Source organism: Ictidomys tridecemlineatus, chromosome 1 (genome assembly GCF_052094955.1).
Source record: "Ictidomys tridecemlineatus isolate mIctTri1 chromosome 1, mIctTri1.hap1, whole genome shotgun sequence".
Lineage (NCBI taxonomy): Eukaryota > Metazoa > Chordata > Mammalia > Rodentia > Sciuridae > Ictidomys > Ictidomys tridecemlineatus.
The window spans coordinates 133311152-133324869 of NC_135477.1; the positions used below are offsets into that span (position 1 = coordinate 133311152).

The window sequence follows — 13718 nt, forward strand, 5'->3', positions numbered from 1 at the left end:
AAAACATTAGGTAGACTGGTAAAAGAAGTATCGGTGTTCAGTGGTAAAAGAAGGTTGCATTAGGACTATGGGTCAAGTAATTATTTCCTATTCTGGGGAATAAGAACCTTTTCAGGAACCATGCTGAAAAGACAGGGTGGTATTGTTAAAAACAACAACAACAACAACAACACAAAAATGGACCACTATTCAAAGCTGCCTTATTCCAATAAATGTAAAAATGAGCCCCTTCTATATGCTTGGAATTCTACCAAGTCAATATTTTATTTAAGCCCAATGTACTTTCTTTAAAATACACTCGACAGAGCTGGGTGTAGTGGCACATGCCTGTAAACCCCAGCAGCTCAGGAGGCTGAGACAGGAGGATCACAAGTTCAAAGCCAGCCTCAGCAACTTAGTGAAGAGCTAAGGAACTTAGTGAGAACCTGTCTCTAAATAAAAAATAAAAGGGCTGGGAAGTGGCTCAGTGGTTGAATGGCTTTGGGTTCAATCCCTGGTACAAAAAAAAAAAAAAAAAGCCATTACTTAAAAATAATACACTGCGTAGTCATTAAAATATACAAGTGACAGGGTGGTTAGTCATTACATCTTAGAATTTGTTTTAATCACTGTTGGTTTGTTTATAATTGAGATTAAAATTCACATCTCAGAGTTCACAATTTTAATTGTTTAAAAGTGGTTTTCTGTATTAACGATGTTGAGCAACCATTACCATATCTAGTTCCAGGATATTTTCATCACCCCCAAATCTCCATTTCCTTAACACCTATTTGCAACAGAAGCTTTGGTCTGGAAGAAGTTTGGAGGAGAGAGGTAGATAGGATACTCAAGGGAGAGAAGGCTTGGGCCAAGTGCCTAAGAGTGAGCATCATGGTAAAAAAAATACCCTTTAAAATATTGTTTAGAGTTAGCTTTGGCGTGATGGCAAAAAGATATCACCTGACTTTCTAAAGTATCTAGGAAAGTAATAGATTCTTAAAATTAATGGGGTAAGTTGTCTAGTGTTTAAAAGCACTCTTATGTCACTGAAGATCACTATTACAAGCTGCCCCTCTCCCCCAGCCCAGAGCATGGTTGGCACTATTTGGACATTGAGTCATAGGTGCATTTGCCCTGGGACATAACAGGGCTACCTGGGCCTTGTTTCCTTAATGGGAGTAAAACCAAGAGATGACTGAAGAGTTGACATGACTTTTATTAGGACAATGGAAACAGGCAAGTGGGGGCTAGATTCTTTATTTGGTATATTAAAATATTATTTGATCCATATTAAAAGAATTAAAAAATTAAAAGAGAACAAAATCCTGAGGGGTGTATTTCCTTAAATAGTAACTTGAAATCTATATTCTGATCAAAGATAGGAAGGAGATCGCAGTAGAACAAGACTACTCATGCATCAACAGCAGGACTAGTAAAGCCTTTTTCTAAGTGACTTTGTTCTGCTAAACAAAAGGAAGCAGAATTAGTCCTGAGACTTAACGTTAGTTTCCTGTGTACTGATATATATCAAAAGGTAGACTCAGACTTCAAAAAGAAGTGCAAGCTGGGTGCAGTGGCACATGCCTGTAATCCCAGCAGCTAGGGAGGCTGAACCAGAAGGATTGCAAGTTCAAAGCCAGTCTCAGCAACTCAAGGAGGCTCTAAGCAACTAGTGAGAACCTGTTGCAAAAAAAAAAAAAAAGCTGTGTGGGTGGGAATGTGGCTCAGTAGTTAAGCGCCCCTGGGTTCAATCCCTGTTAAGCCTCTGCAACCCTCCAAAAAGGAGTGCAATAGGTATTTCATTGATTTCTGCTAGTAAATAAAGCTGTAAACACTTTAGGTGCAGACTTTGGAAATGACAGGAGGAATCTCCCTTGAGTTGTGATTATTCACACAAAGTAAAATCAACAAACAACACTCAGGCTGTAAGTTTCCTGTTGCCTTAGTTTTATAATAAAGGTGTTTTTCTTCTCAGCTAAATTTTCCATGGATTTAAATAATTTATTTTCTTGGAAGTAATTTAAGCACATAACTAATTTACTGTGTTTATGTTTTTAAAAAACTGGCTAGCTGGCTCCTTTATCAATTTGAACATGAATATGCTTAAAAATATTCCTGAGATTCTGAAACATTCCTCTGATTAGAAGAGATGAACGGCAACCTATAAACTGTTTAGAAAATGAATCAAATATGGAAAAATTGCACATTTGGGCAAAAGAGGATTCTAATTTATTTGGAAATATTTCATGAATTTGGTTGTTAGAATTGCAAACATCAGATCATAACTATAATAGAGAATTAACTGTTAATCCAGATTAACATGACATATGAGTTATAATCAATGTTGTTTTTTTTTTCGCCTTCTTGCAATTTGTTATAATAAGCCAGGCCTTCAAAATAGTTGACCATGATATCACTTGAGGGAGGCCAAAAGGGGTCTCTCTTTCCCAAATGGCTCACAGTCTTCTATTTTGGGGTCTAAAATTATACCACTAGAGATTTATTTCTTGGATGCTGAAGGCCTTTTGTTCATTGACAAGAAATTTACTTTTAAAGTGCTAGTTCCCTTGTGATGGGTGATTCATTACTATTACTTTTAGTTTTAACTTGTTGGCTAGCTGACCATGCATTGGAAGCATGGCTTTCGTTTTTCTTCTTCTTGGTTATGGGATTTTTCTTCCTTTAAGGAAGTGGTTTTCTGCCATCCAGTTCTATGCTTCTGGTGTGAGGGGCCACTCAGAACATTCTCTTTCCCACCCTTGCTTTTTCTCTACCCTGCCACCCAGTACGGGATGCATGACCAACGCTTGTCCAACAACGTTCCCCATCCCTGATCACAAAATTTGGTTTCTATCCCAGGATGAATACCCAACCCTAGCCAGACAGAGTTCTTTCTTGTACTTTTCTAACTAGAGCTGGTGGGAAAATGTTTTCTTTCTTCTCTGGAAAAGAGGTGATAAGAAAGAAGTGCAGCCCATAGCTTTTTAAAGTCATCTTTCTGGTCTCTTCCAACATCTAGCTTAACAAAATCAAGTCTCAGTGTAGAGACATGAAGAGATGAGTGACACACCATGTCCTGATGGTATCCAACACCCTGAATCTGCAGGACTCTGAAGCGAATAGCATGCCCTTTCTTGGTTTGCTTACTTGTGCCTATAAATCATCCTTTCTCCTTAAGCTATTATGACTGGGGCACCTGGCCTTTGCAAACAGAGTCTGAGAACCCAGAACAAACATTTTATAAAAGGACACAAAATAACTAAGGGAGAGATGGTGTTTTAGTTCCAGAAATATTTGTGTGTGGGTGAGTTGGCCTGTATTGTTCTAGGGTAAATAAGGGTTATTTACCTTAAGTGTTAGAGGCTTTATTTTGAAGTGAATTGAGAGGAAGGGCAAGGTGACCAAGGTGTCTGAGATGTCCAATTAATATCACTCTAGGGCCATAATGACCTTGATAATCTCTTGGACTATTGAATTCAAGGTGAGGTTGCACAGGGCTGAAAGGAGAGTAAAAATGTGAAAAATATTTGATTTAAGATATTAGTACTCCTTGTCAGTGCAATGACTCAGTTTATCCATCAGTAAGAGAAGCAGCAATAGCTCCAAAAGGAAGGGCACCATTTTGATCCAATGGACCTTGGAATAACTGTTTAGATTTAATTTTATTTATATCCATTTATAAGTATGTCATAACCACCCCCTTACTAGTAGTTTTGTTTTTAAATAAAAATACTGAGAAAAAAGTGATCTAAGAGAGATGGGATTTATTATTTTCTGCCTCCCCCAAACCATTTACATGTTAGTATCATTTAAATTTTGACTTATTCAAATACCTGAGAGACCAAATGGCACTAGACAATGAATGATATTTTTGCCTAAATAAGTGTAATTAGAATTAGATGCCCTGCAATAATATTTTTTGCACTAAGTTTAACATGGAGTTGAGAAGTCAAAAGCTTCTCTCAAATAAGCTGGAGAACTACCTCCAATGTGTTCCATGATTGTCATCAGCTTCTCCCCAAGCAACCAATGGAAAATCTAGCCTGTGGATAACTTAGATCTTTAAATGGATAACATTTTCTAGTGGGTTTTTATTTGTTTAGGTTTCATGGTTGTAAAGGCAACATTATAAAATGTTTTTATATTATTTTGTTAAAAGAAAAAATTGAAAAGGAAAGAAAGAAAAAAAATGACCTTTGGCAGGTGTTTCAAGGTGACAGTATTAGATGCCATTTGAACCCTGGGAAAGTGCTACTGGAAATTGAAAATACAAACCAAGTTTGCATGTGAAGTTTCACCATGTGGTCAGGATTCTGGGAGTGTCCCCTTTCTGAAGCCACCACATGGCCTACTTCTTCCTCCTCCACTTGTTTCCAAGTTGCTCCTCTTTTTCCAGAATTATTTATGAGTAATAAAGGAAGCCAGAGTAAGAACAATGATATGTTCCTGGCTTTGCAAGAGTGGCACACTTCAAAGGAAGACATTTATTTTAGGGAACCAAGTCTTTGCAGGAGATCAACAGGCAGAAGCTAAGTTTGTTATTGCTGCTACATAGCAGACAAAATGTCTTCAGCCTATCAAAGCTGGAAACCTCCCCTGGTGTAGGAAAAGTCACTGCTTTGGTGCTGACTACTCAAGTATTGCCTGTCTGGGTCTAACCTGGGCAAGTTAATGAATATATCTGAGCCTCGACTTATTCTGGTGGAATCCATGAGTACACTCACCTCAGAAATTATTCTGAGAATTAAATAGATATTTATACATCTTGCTTAGCAAAATGCCTGGCACATAGTGTGAAATGTTAACTCCTATTATTAGTAATGATAACCTGAGTTTTTCCCCTAATGTGTATTTATAGCCTCTTAGTAGAAGTAGTATTTTTTTAAAATTGAAACTAATGTTGCTATTCAAAAAAAAAAAAAATTTAAACTATCCAGATTTCACCCTAACCAATCTTCCCTGCTGGTTTTCTGCTTCATTTGTCTGCTGTTAAAAAAGACTCTCCTCCCTTCCAGCCTGTGCGCTCAGACAGGCTCCTGGCCCTACTCCAGAGCCCTGTTCCTCAAGGTGTCAGTCTGCCTTCTTAGGTACTGCCCTTTCCTCACAGTCACCCAGCTCATCCAATGACACTTCACAGATCTATTTCAGGCCAGTTGTTCATTTTCAGAGACTTCCCCTTAATGAGCAGCTTCTTCATTCTCTGCCTCTCTAAAGTGAAAGCAAACCGAGCCCAGAGTTAGTAGCTCACGTGCCATCTCTGTTCATTCCTAACAGAGGTCAGGCCAGGCCAGTATGCTGCTGAGCCAGGACACTGCCAGGCACAGTGGCCTTGCTTTTTGCTTGGTTGCCAATGAAACCATAGGCATCACCCAAGATGAGGGGCCAGGGTGCAATTGTCACGTGGTAATACTGACCTCTAGGGGCTGGCTTTCCTTCATAGAGCATCTTTATCTTCTCATTGAGTTCCATGATTGTGAAGGCAGCCTCTTGCTTAGCTGTTGCCAAATCAGTTTTTAGTTTTTTCATTTTCTTTTTGTGCTTTAGTTTCTTAAAAAAAAAAAAAAAGAGTTTCCATCACTAGAGACAGATGCATCAGAGGAATCAAAGAAACTAATGGTGTATGAACAAACATTGCCTTTGAAGCCCTGCTTAGATGAAATGCTCCCTGTTTGTGTAGATTGAGTACTGCTTGAGGTCTGTGACACAAGGCACATATGCTACTGTCAGAATCTTTGAGTTCCCAGCAATAAAAGTCTACTCTCTACATTATGGGACCTTTCACCCTCTGGAAAGAGTTTTAATCTGGATCTGAGGATAGGTTGCTTATAATAGAGGCAATTAGAGAAGAACTTAAAGTTACCAGTTAACATTTACCACTGAGGTGCTAATACCTAAAAGTATCAGGTTCCCCCTGCACCCAATCTGTCACAGATTCTTGTGAAATAACCAGAGCCTTGTTCTGAGTCATGTTTTCTGCAACAGTTGAATGTTATTTTTAAATAAACTGTAAAGCATATGGTGCTACTATGCAGTGATGGCGTTTCCTATGTTATCTGTACATGGAACGTGGTTAAGGGTAAGAATTGTTTTTAAGCAGTAGAGGATAGGAAAGCCTTGCTCTAAAACTGATTTTTAAGTCCGAACCTTTGGGAGAACTACATTAAGAAGTGGTTATATAACCAAAGGATTCACCTTGAGATTTTATGACTAGAGAGCTCCTTTCATGGATTTCAAAGTAGGTTTGATTTGTCAAAGTTAGATTGATCTGCAACATTGGAGAAGCTGTCTGTGTGACAAGTGTTGCATTTGTACATTTGTGTTGCTTTTGGGCAGCTGCCTTTTCACTGGGGATCTCACCTTGCCAAGTCTTTGTGGGCTGTTAATTAGGAAGTCCAGAGAATGAACAACGAACATTGCTTGTCAGACATAAATCTTGAGATAGAGAAATTAATGGTTTTCTCACTATAGAAGAGCGCTTCTTTCCTGGCCTCTGAACAGAGTGCTCAGAAGGCAGATAATCACTCTCATATTAGAGAATAAAGCCAGTAAAATTGATTTGCAAAGGTGGAATTAGATAGACACAGACTTCACATTTTAAGGACAGGTTGTCGAGCTGGGGATGTAGCTGAGTGGTAGAGCGCTTTTTCTGGCCTGTGTGAGGCCCTGGGTTCATCTTCAGCACCACACAAACAAACACACACACAAACCGAAAAACCAAACCAAAACAAAAAGACAGGGTTTCCTCCAGACCCAACACAGGATGGTCAGGACTTCACTAAATCTTAACTAATGCCATAAACAGGGTTAAAAGAGAATGTGTTCCTCAAAGGAATGGGGCTCAACGGATGTTTTTGAAGGAAGTTGGAAGGGTAGAATTTGACAGGGTTCACCCATACAGTCCAGGTTAGAAGTGCACTCACTAGCCATGACCCCAGTGGCAGGTCTTCCCAGAAGTTCTACAGTGGTAGTTAGTGTCCCCATCCTCATTTCATCATGAAACCAGCTGTTGAAACATCAGCTGATGAGGTCTCTTCTTCCAGACCACCAGGACCTTTGAGTTCCCCTCCTCTGAGTCTCTGGTTACTAAAAGCCTTCATAATTGGCCTTCCATGGCCATTAGTTCAAAGGGAGACTAGGTTGATGAGGAAGTATGCCTGGGCACTTACTAGCTGTGCTTCGCATAGTAAATTATTAAATTCTCATGCTAATCCCTCTCTGATTAGCCTGTTCCTGAGGTCCTCCATCCATCCCATGCCTGCAACTCTAAAAGCTGGTCATCAGTGATCTTCCCTGATGCGATTCTAAGAATATTAGACATTCAAGAATTTTACATCATTCTTTTGTCTCTTAGATCTTGGGGACAGAAAGTGGGAAGAAGAACACAAAAATGAAAATTGAGGAAAGGGAGGGAATAAAATAAAGTATGGTAAAGGGGATTCAGAAGGGAACATGAACCAAACGTTTCAAAAAAGAATTGATAACAACGTGCATGTTGGTGTGTGAGGATAAAGTATTCTGCTGCAAACAAGTGATATTGAAATGTATAAAAATGTAGGGTGGGTTGATGGACAGACAGAGAAAGGTACAAATTTGAGAGATATTGGAGATAGTGCAATGTTCATTGTAGACTCTACTTGTTGAATATATGGGTGTTTGCTATAAAATCAACATATCTGCCTGCTTAAAGTTTTTCATAATAAGATATGGCATGGAGAGAAGAATTAAATATCTATTTTCTTTACATCATCCCTTCTTTAATTCTTAATAGATGATATTCGTTTTCAAATCTTGTCATAAGTATTTATATGCAGGTAAAGTAGGCATTAATAGTATTTTTTTTTAAAATGCAACTTTGGTGAGAATTGGTGGGATGTTACTAGGAACTGGCATGATGTCTATAACTAAGGAAAAAGTCTTTATTTCCATTTTGACAGGATGACTTGACAGAATTCAGGAACCCAGAGTACAGATACATTACTTTCCAATACCAATTGAGAATTTCAACTTTTTTTGTTTGATTGTTTTTGTTTTTTGGTGCTAGTGAATGAACTCATAGCCTCATGTATGCAAAACATGCATTCTACCACTCAGCTGTACCTCCAGTCCTTCAACTTTTTATTTTAGAATTTTAACTTAAAAAAATATCAAATTTTCATGCTAGGCACGGTGGTGCATGCCTATAATCCTAATTAGGGCTCCTAAGGCTGAGACAGGAGGATCTTGAGTTCAAAGCCAGCCTCAGCAATGGCAAAGCACTAAGCAACTGTGAGACCCTGTCTCTAAATTAAAAAATATATATATACAAATTAGGATTGGGGTTATGGCTCAGTAGTTGAGTACCCCTGAGTTCAATCCAAGGTATCCGCCCCCCTACCAAAAAAAAAAAAAATCAAAATTTCAGACTACCTTTTTGTCTTTTTTTAATGATAATTATGTGCTCTGTCTCTTCAAATTCTATTTGTATGCTTGCCTTATGATCTAATAGGGAAACAACTTTTGGAGAAAACAGTACACCAGGCAATCATGACAGTTGACTTCAGTTATCTAAGGGACTATTTAGGAGGAGAGGAAGTTGAGTCAAGCAGTGTTGTTCTAGAGATACCACAGAGAACAATAGGTAGAAAACAGGAGGAGAGAGGATTTTGGCACAACATGAGAACGCAGCCTCCAAAAATCAGAGCCATAGCCATAACAAGACAGGATGGATCCTGGCAGAGACCTGCTGCTCTGGAATGGTCAAGCAGAGGACACTGATGAACATCTTCAGGCAAGCCCAAGACCTGGAGTGAAGAGGTCGTTGGAAGTTGGCTCAACCCCAATTCTTCTACTTCTGTCTTCCACTAGGCCCTCAAGGGGCACAGCACACATGTGAATGGAAACTTCTGCCTTCAAAGCCTTGACGGTTGGTACAGTAGTCAGGGACACTTTAAAGATAATTCCGGTATTTTTGAGAAATTGGATAAGAAGGCCTGTGGGTCTCTTACTATTCAAGAATAATGTGACTCAGAATACACAGAATTTATTATTTAGCTATAGGAAAAGGAGGGGTCAGAAAATTAAATTTAAATAAAAAATTTAATAAGAGACCTAGATGTGGTTGCCTAATGTTTGTTTCTGTGAGGACCTTTTGATTGTTCAGATATTTTTTTTAAGAAATGGTTTAATATTTTGCTTTTTTTAAAAAAAAATTTCTTTTTCTTCTCTAGACAGAATGCTGTGTGCTATTAATTCATAGTCTTTACCAAGCCCTTTGGGCAGTTCAAAAAATTCAATTTGCCAACATGTTTTTTATTAGTCATAGACATCAAATGATTTCAGCAATGATAATATTTTCCTTTGCTATTTTGGCGTTCGCTAGCCAGGCAACCCAAGTGTACTGGAACCTAATGGATTCTGTTATGGTCTCCTTAGTAACTAGGGACTCTCTTCAGTGATTACCAAGAGGATAGGAAGGTATTGTAGCTTGGAGGCAAATTCCTATTATCTTGTTTTTTTCCTACTTCTCCTACAGGGTAGAAAGAGGGAGGAAATCATGTATTATTTGTGTAATGTTTTGAAAAGGAAATATTTATCAGTATCATATTGCTGAATGGCTTACATTATACTAAGTCAATGAGAATCAGAAATAATCAGGGAGCTATTTATAGAAGAGTTTCAATGCAGAATTGCCAGCACTGTCTAACATTTCTGGGTATTTCCACACACTTTGACTCATGGCTTTGGATTATGAAGTTGAGCTTTGTCACTTACTGGCCATGAGAAATTGGGTCAGGCTGACATCTCCAGCTTTAGAGTCCATTTCACAGAGTGTTTTGGGGCTCAAATGATACAACACATAAATGATAACACCCAGTGCTACGCTTAACAATATAATAAAGTCTTTCTGTTTTTGTCATCATTCCTTGAATCACAAAAAAGGAGAACTTCAACCCTTCATCAAAACATGTATATTTTCTGGAGGTGTTTTTATCACACTTTACAGAAAATAGAATTTGTACTTATTGAAAGAAAAACTTTGTTCTTCTTTTTTTTTTTCCAAGATAAGTTTTCTGCATGATTGAGTTGACTGCCTTCCCATTTTGTATGGGAAGACAAAACTTAATGTCCTGAAAACAGACATGCAAATAGCCTTGATCCAATCTCCTGCCAGAGCTGGCCTGATGCCTAGGTGAAGTAGGTGGCTGGCTCCAGGGAGAGATGGAGCACTTCAAGGCCCAAGCTCTGTTCCCCATGGCAGCTTTCTTGTGTCTACAAGGTCAGAGTTGTTTTCACACTTTTATGATTTCAAGCCCGAATGTCCCCCCAAAGGTTCATGTGTTCAAAGTATGGTCTCAAAATGCAGCAAGTTTCCATGTGTGAATTTGGTGTCAATATACCTTATATATAATCAGAGATATGATAAATTATTGTATAATGGTGTATTAAGAATTGCAATGCAAAAAATTAATTAATTCATTAATTAAAAAAAATAAAAATAAAAAATAAAACCTAAAAAAAATGCAGCAAGCTTCAGAGGTGGGGCTTTTAAGGCATTGCATAATAAAGAATCTGACCTCATCAGTGGATTAACCCATTGATAGCTGAATGAACTACTGGGTGGTGGTACTTAAGTGAAGGAAGTAGGTAGCATGCCCTGGAAGGTTTCATCTTCTCTTACCCTCCAGTCTCTCTGCCTCCTGGCTGCATGAGCTGAGCAGCTTTCCTCTGCCGTAATGTTTCTGCCCTGGAAATAGCTGACCATGGGCTGAAATTCTGAAACTATGAGTCGGAATCAATTTTTCTTCTTATAAGTTGGTCTTGTCAAGTATTTCATAGCAAACCAATTTAATACAACCACATTATCTGAAATATCACCCGTCTATCCCACTTTCTTTGCTTAACATATATGATAAAGATAAAAGTTTTCACTCCAGAGGACCACTATAAAATGCTCCTGACCAGGATGTATGAGAGAATTTGGTTCGAATACAGAAGATGAAGTTAGGTTTCTCTTTTCATTCCTCTTCTAACAGTCATCATAATGAAATTAACAAAGGTACACAATTTGGCTTAAAAATCAATTTCATGTCTCCTACTTTTTTCTTTTCTTTCTTTCTTTCTTTCTTTCTTTCTTTCTTTCTTTCTTTCTTTCTTTCTTTCTTTCTTTCTTTCTTCTTCTTCTTCTTTTTTTTTAACTCATAGCGCCCTCACAGAATGTTTTAAGAGTCCAGGGATGTCAAATATATGGTATTTATGTTCCTTTCCAGTCCCTGCCAGCCTTTGATTTAGGGACTCTTCCACATGGGTATTGCACACCTGGCTTTATAGTCCTTACGCTACATTTCCAGTGGGCACTGCTGGTTGATAAAATCCAACTGTAATTGAAATTGTATTTTTCTATACAGATGAAACACTTGAGCCACCAAGAGTTCTACTGGACCCAATCCTGGTCATGCAGTGTTACTCAAATGGACTTGACCCAAGGTCTTCGCTTACTTTTCTTTTCAACACTCACATGAAGTCTCACTAACCAACAGCACCATTAATTTTCTAAGTTACAGAAAAGTAACTTAGAGAGGCAATAGGGCAGCCTTGGCTATAAAGGTGTAGCTTTGAAGTGCAATTGTGTCGCATTTATAGCATGGGTTGCTATGGTAGCTCTAAAGAGCCTAGGAAATAAAGGAAGACTTGATACACCCAGATAAGAGCAATCTGGGCTAGGTGTTGTTCATTTCCTCAGAAAATCTTAAGTTGATTCTGGCAATTGTTAGCTTCTTTTGAGTCATCTGACATGACAAAGAATGGATCAAATGAGACTTTTCTACAGAATGCCTTGAATGTAAAATGATCACAACTGCAAAATGTAGCTTAAGATTTATCTCATCTGGTAAAGTCTTAGGGAACTAGATTTATGTAAAAAACTCTCAGGGCTCATCAAAACCTTGACTGAGTGCCCGGTCCCATATGATCACTGGTAGACAGATGATGATTAATGGATAAGATAATCAGACCTTGGAAATAAAAGCTGAAATTTTTCAGTTCTTTAGTAGTCTTCCCATGTGAGTATCAACTCACATTATTTTGTGTTAAAAAATGCTATAGGAATGCATTTTAATCATATCCCACACTCAAGAGGTTTCTGTTAAGAAGAAAATAAAAGCCCAGTAATTAAACAAACAACTCACTACAAGAAAGAATTTGCCTATAGTCAGAACCAAATCTCAGTTTCTTTCCTCTGTTGTATAAATGATTATTAGAGACAGAAGTGAAATTTCCCAGTCAGTATTCTGGTTTCTAGAATGCTAGTCTAAGTGTTTATTTAAGAAAAATTACAAATTAACCCAAAATAATGAGATAACATAATATTTGGAGTGAATTTCAATGATAAGGTAAACAGTTCTAATAATACACTTGTCCTAAAAATAGGATGTTCTGCCCTAAAGACATTAAACTCCACTTCCCTTAATGTGGCATAGAGCCCATTATTGGGAGAGAATTAACTCCGGAGAGAAGTTAATAACTCTTGACCATTTACAACGTCCCAGGTATAAGTCTATGAACTTTATGTGTGTTAGTTCATTTCAGTTTCATAGCAAACCAATGAATTAGGACCCTTATAATCCCATTTTTAGATGCAAATATTGAGACACAGAAGGATTTGAGTAGCTTTTCTAGAGCAAAATGGTGAACCATAATTCAAATGCATGCCACCCATCTCCTGATGGTGATGTCCATCACTGTGGATAAATGCCTCAGAATCATACCCAGTGCTCACATTGCAGAAGTTGCATAAAAGGACATTTCAGACTCTACAAAGCCATTTCTAATGCAAGTGCAGTGATGAATAACTTATGACTGTGATATCTTGAAGCCAAGGACTTGACTGCTCAGAAAGAATTGTTAAATCAGTTGGAATCATCAAATCTTAGATGATACAGAATTGGATGCACTCTTAGAGTCCAAATTGTCCAGACCTGGTATCTTAGAACTGCAGAAGGAAAAGCAGAGAAAAATGTTTTGTCACAGCTAACAAAGCTGCAGGAAGCAGGACTCAGAGCCAGGTTTTCTGACTCCTCGTCTCAATGAGAAAAGGGACTGAGAGGTGATTTGATCACTGTGATGGTAAAAAGAGGCAAATTATTCATAGTGCTTTCCCCTTGACCCTCTCCAGTTTGATTGGCTTTATCTCCAGGATGAGAGAAATGGAAGAACATCCTCATATTATGTTTCTCTGTGGCCATAACAGCTGAAGGTGAGTAGATGTGATCATTTGTGCATGATATTTTGCATGCACAAATATGCCACAATGAAACCCATTATTCTGTATAATTAAAATACAAAAGAGGTAAAAAGCAATGGAATGGTTCTGTGACTACAACCCAGAGTACTGTCTAAGATCCCTCAAATCTAAGGCCCCAGGATTAGAATGCAGGACTTTAGGCAGGTAGGCTTCCCTGAAAGCCATCTTTACAGACTAGTAGGATAGGACTCTATCACTCTCTATAATACATACTAGGGTTACACATGATAAAAGAAAAGTCTTGCTAGCTTGAAAGAAATTCACTGGGGACTGGGGATATAACTCATGGTAGAGCACGTGCCTAACATGGGGGAAGATCTGGGTTTGATCCCCAGGACTGGGGGATAAAAGAAAAAAGAAAGAAGAAAAAAAAAAGAAAATAAGCTGGATCATTGAGCAGCTTTCATAAAACATTATGGTATACACTATATTCTAATGTCAAAACAACCTCAGTTCTGAG

The 13718-nt window shown here is 38.1% G+C and overlaps 1 protein-coding gene across 1 annotated transcript in view; it reads right to left on the reverse strand.

The window, feature by feature from the left end:
• Ccdc192 (coiled-coil domain containing 192) overlaps positions 1-13718 on the reverse strand; it is a 198833-nt gene that overhangs the window by 58238 nt on the left and 126877 nt on the right. Inside the window, exon 6 of the mRNA XM_078048043.1 lies at positions 5394-5526. Coding sequence (XP_077904169.1) covers positions 5394-5526 — 133 coding nt within the window. The remainder of the gene's footprint in view (positions 1-5393; positions 5527-13718) is intronic.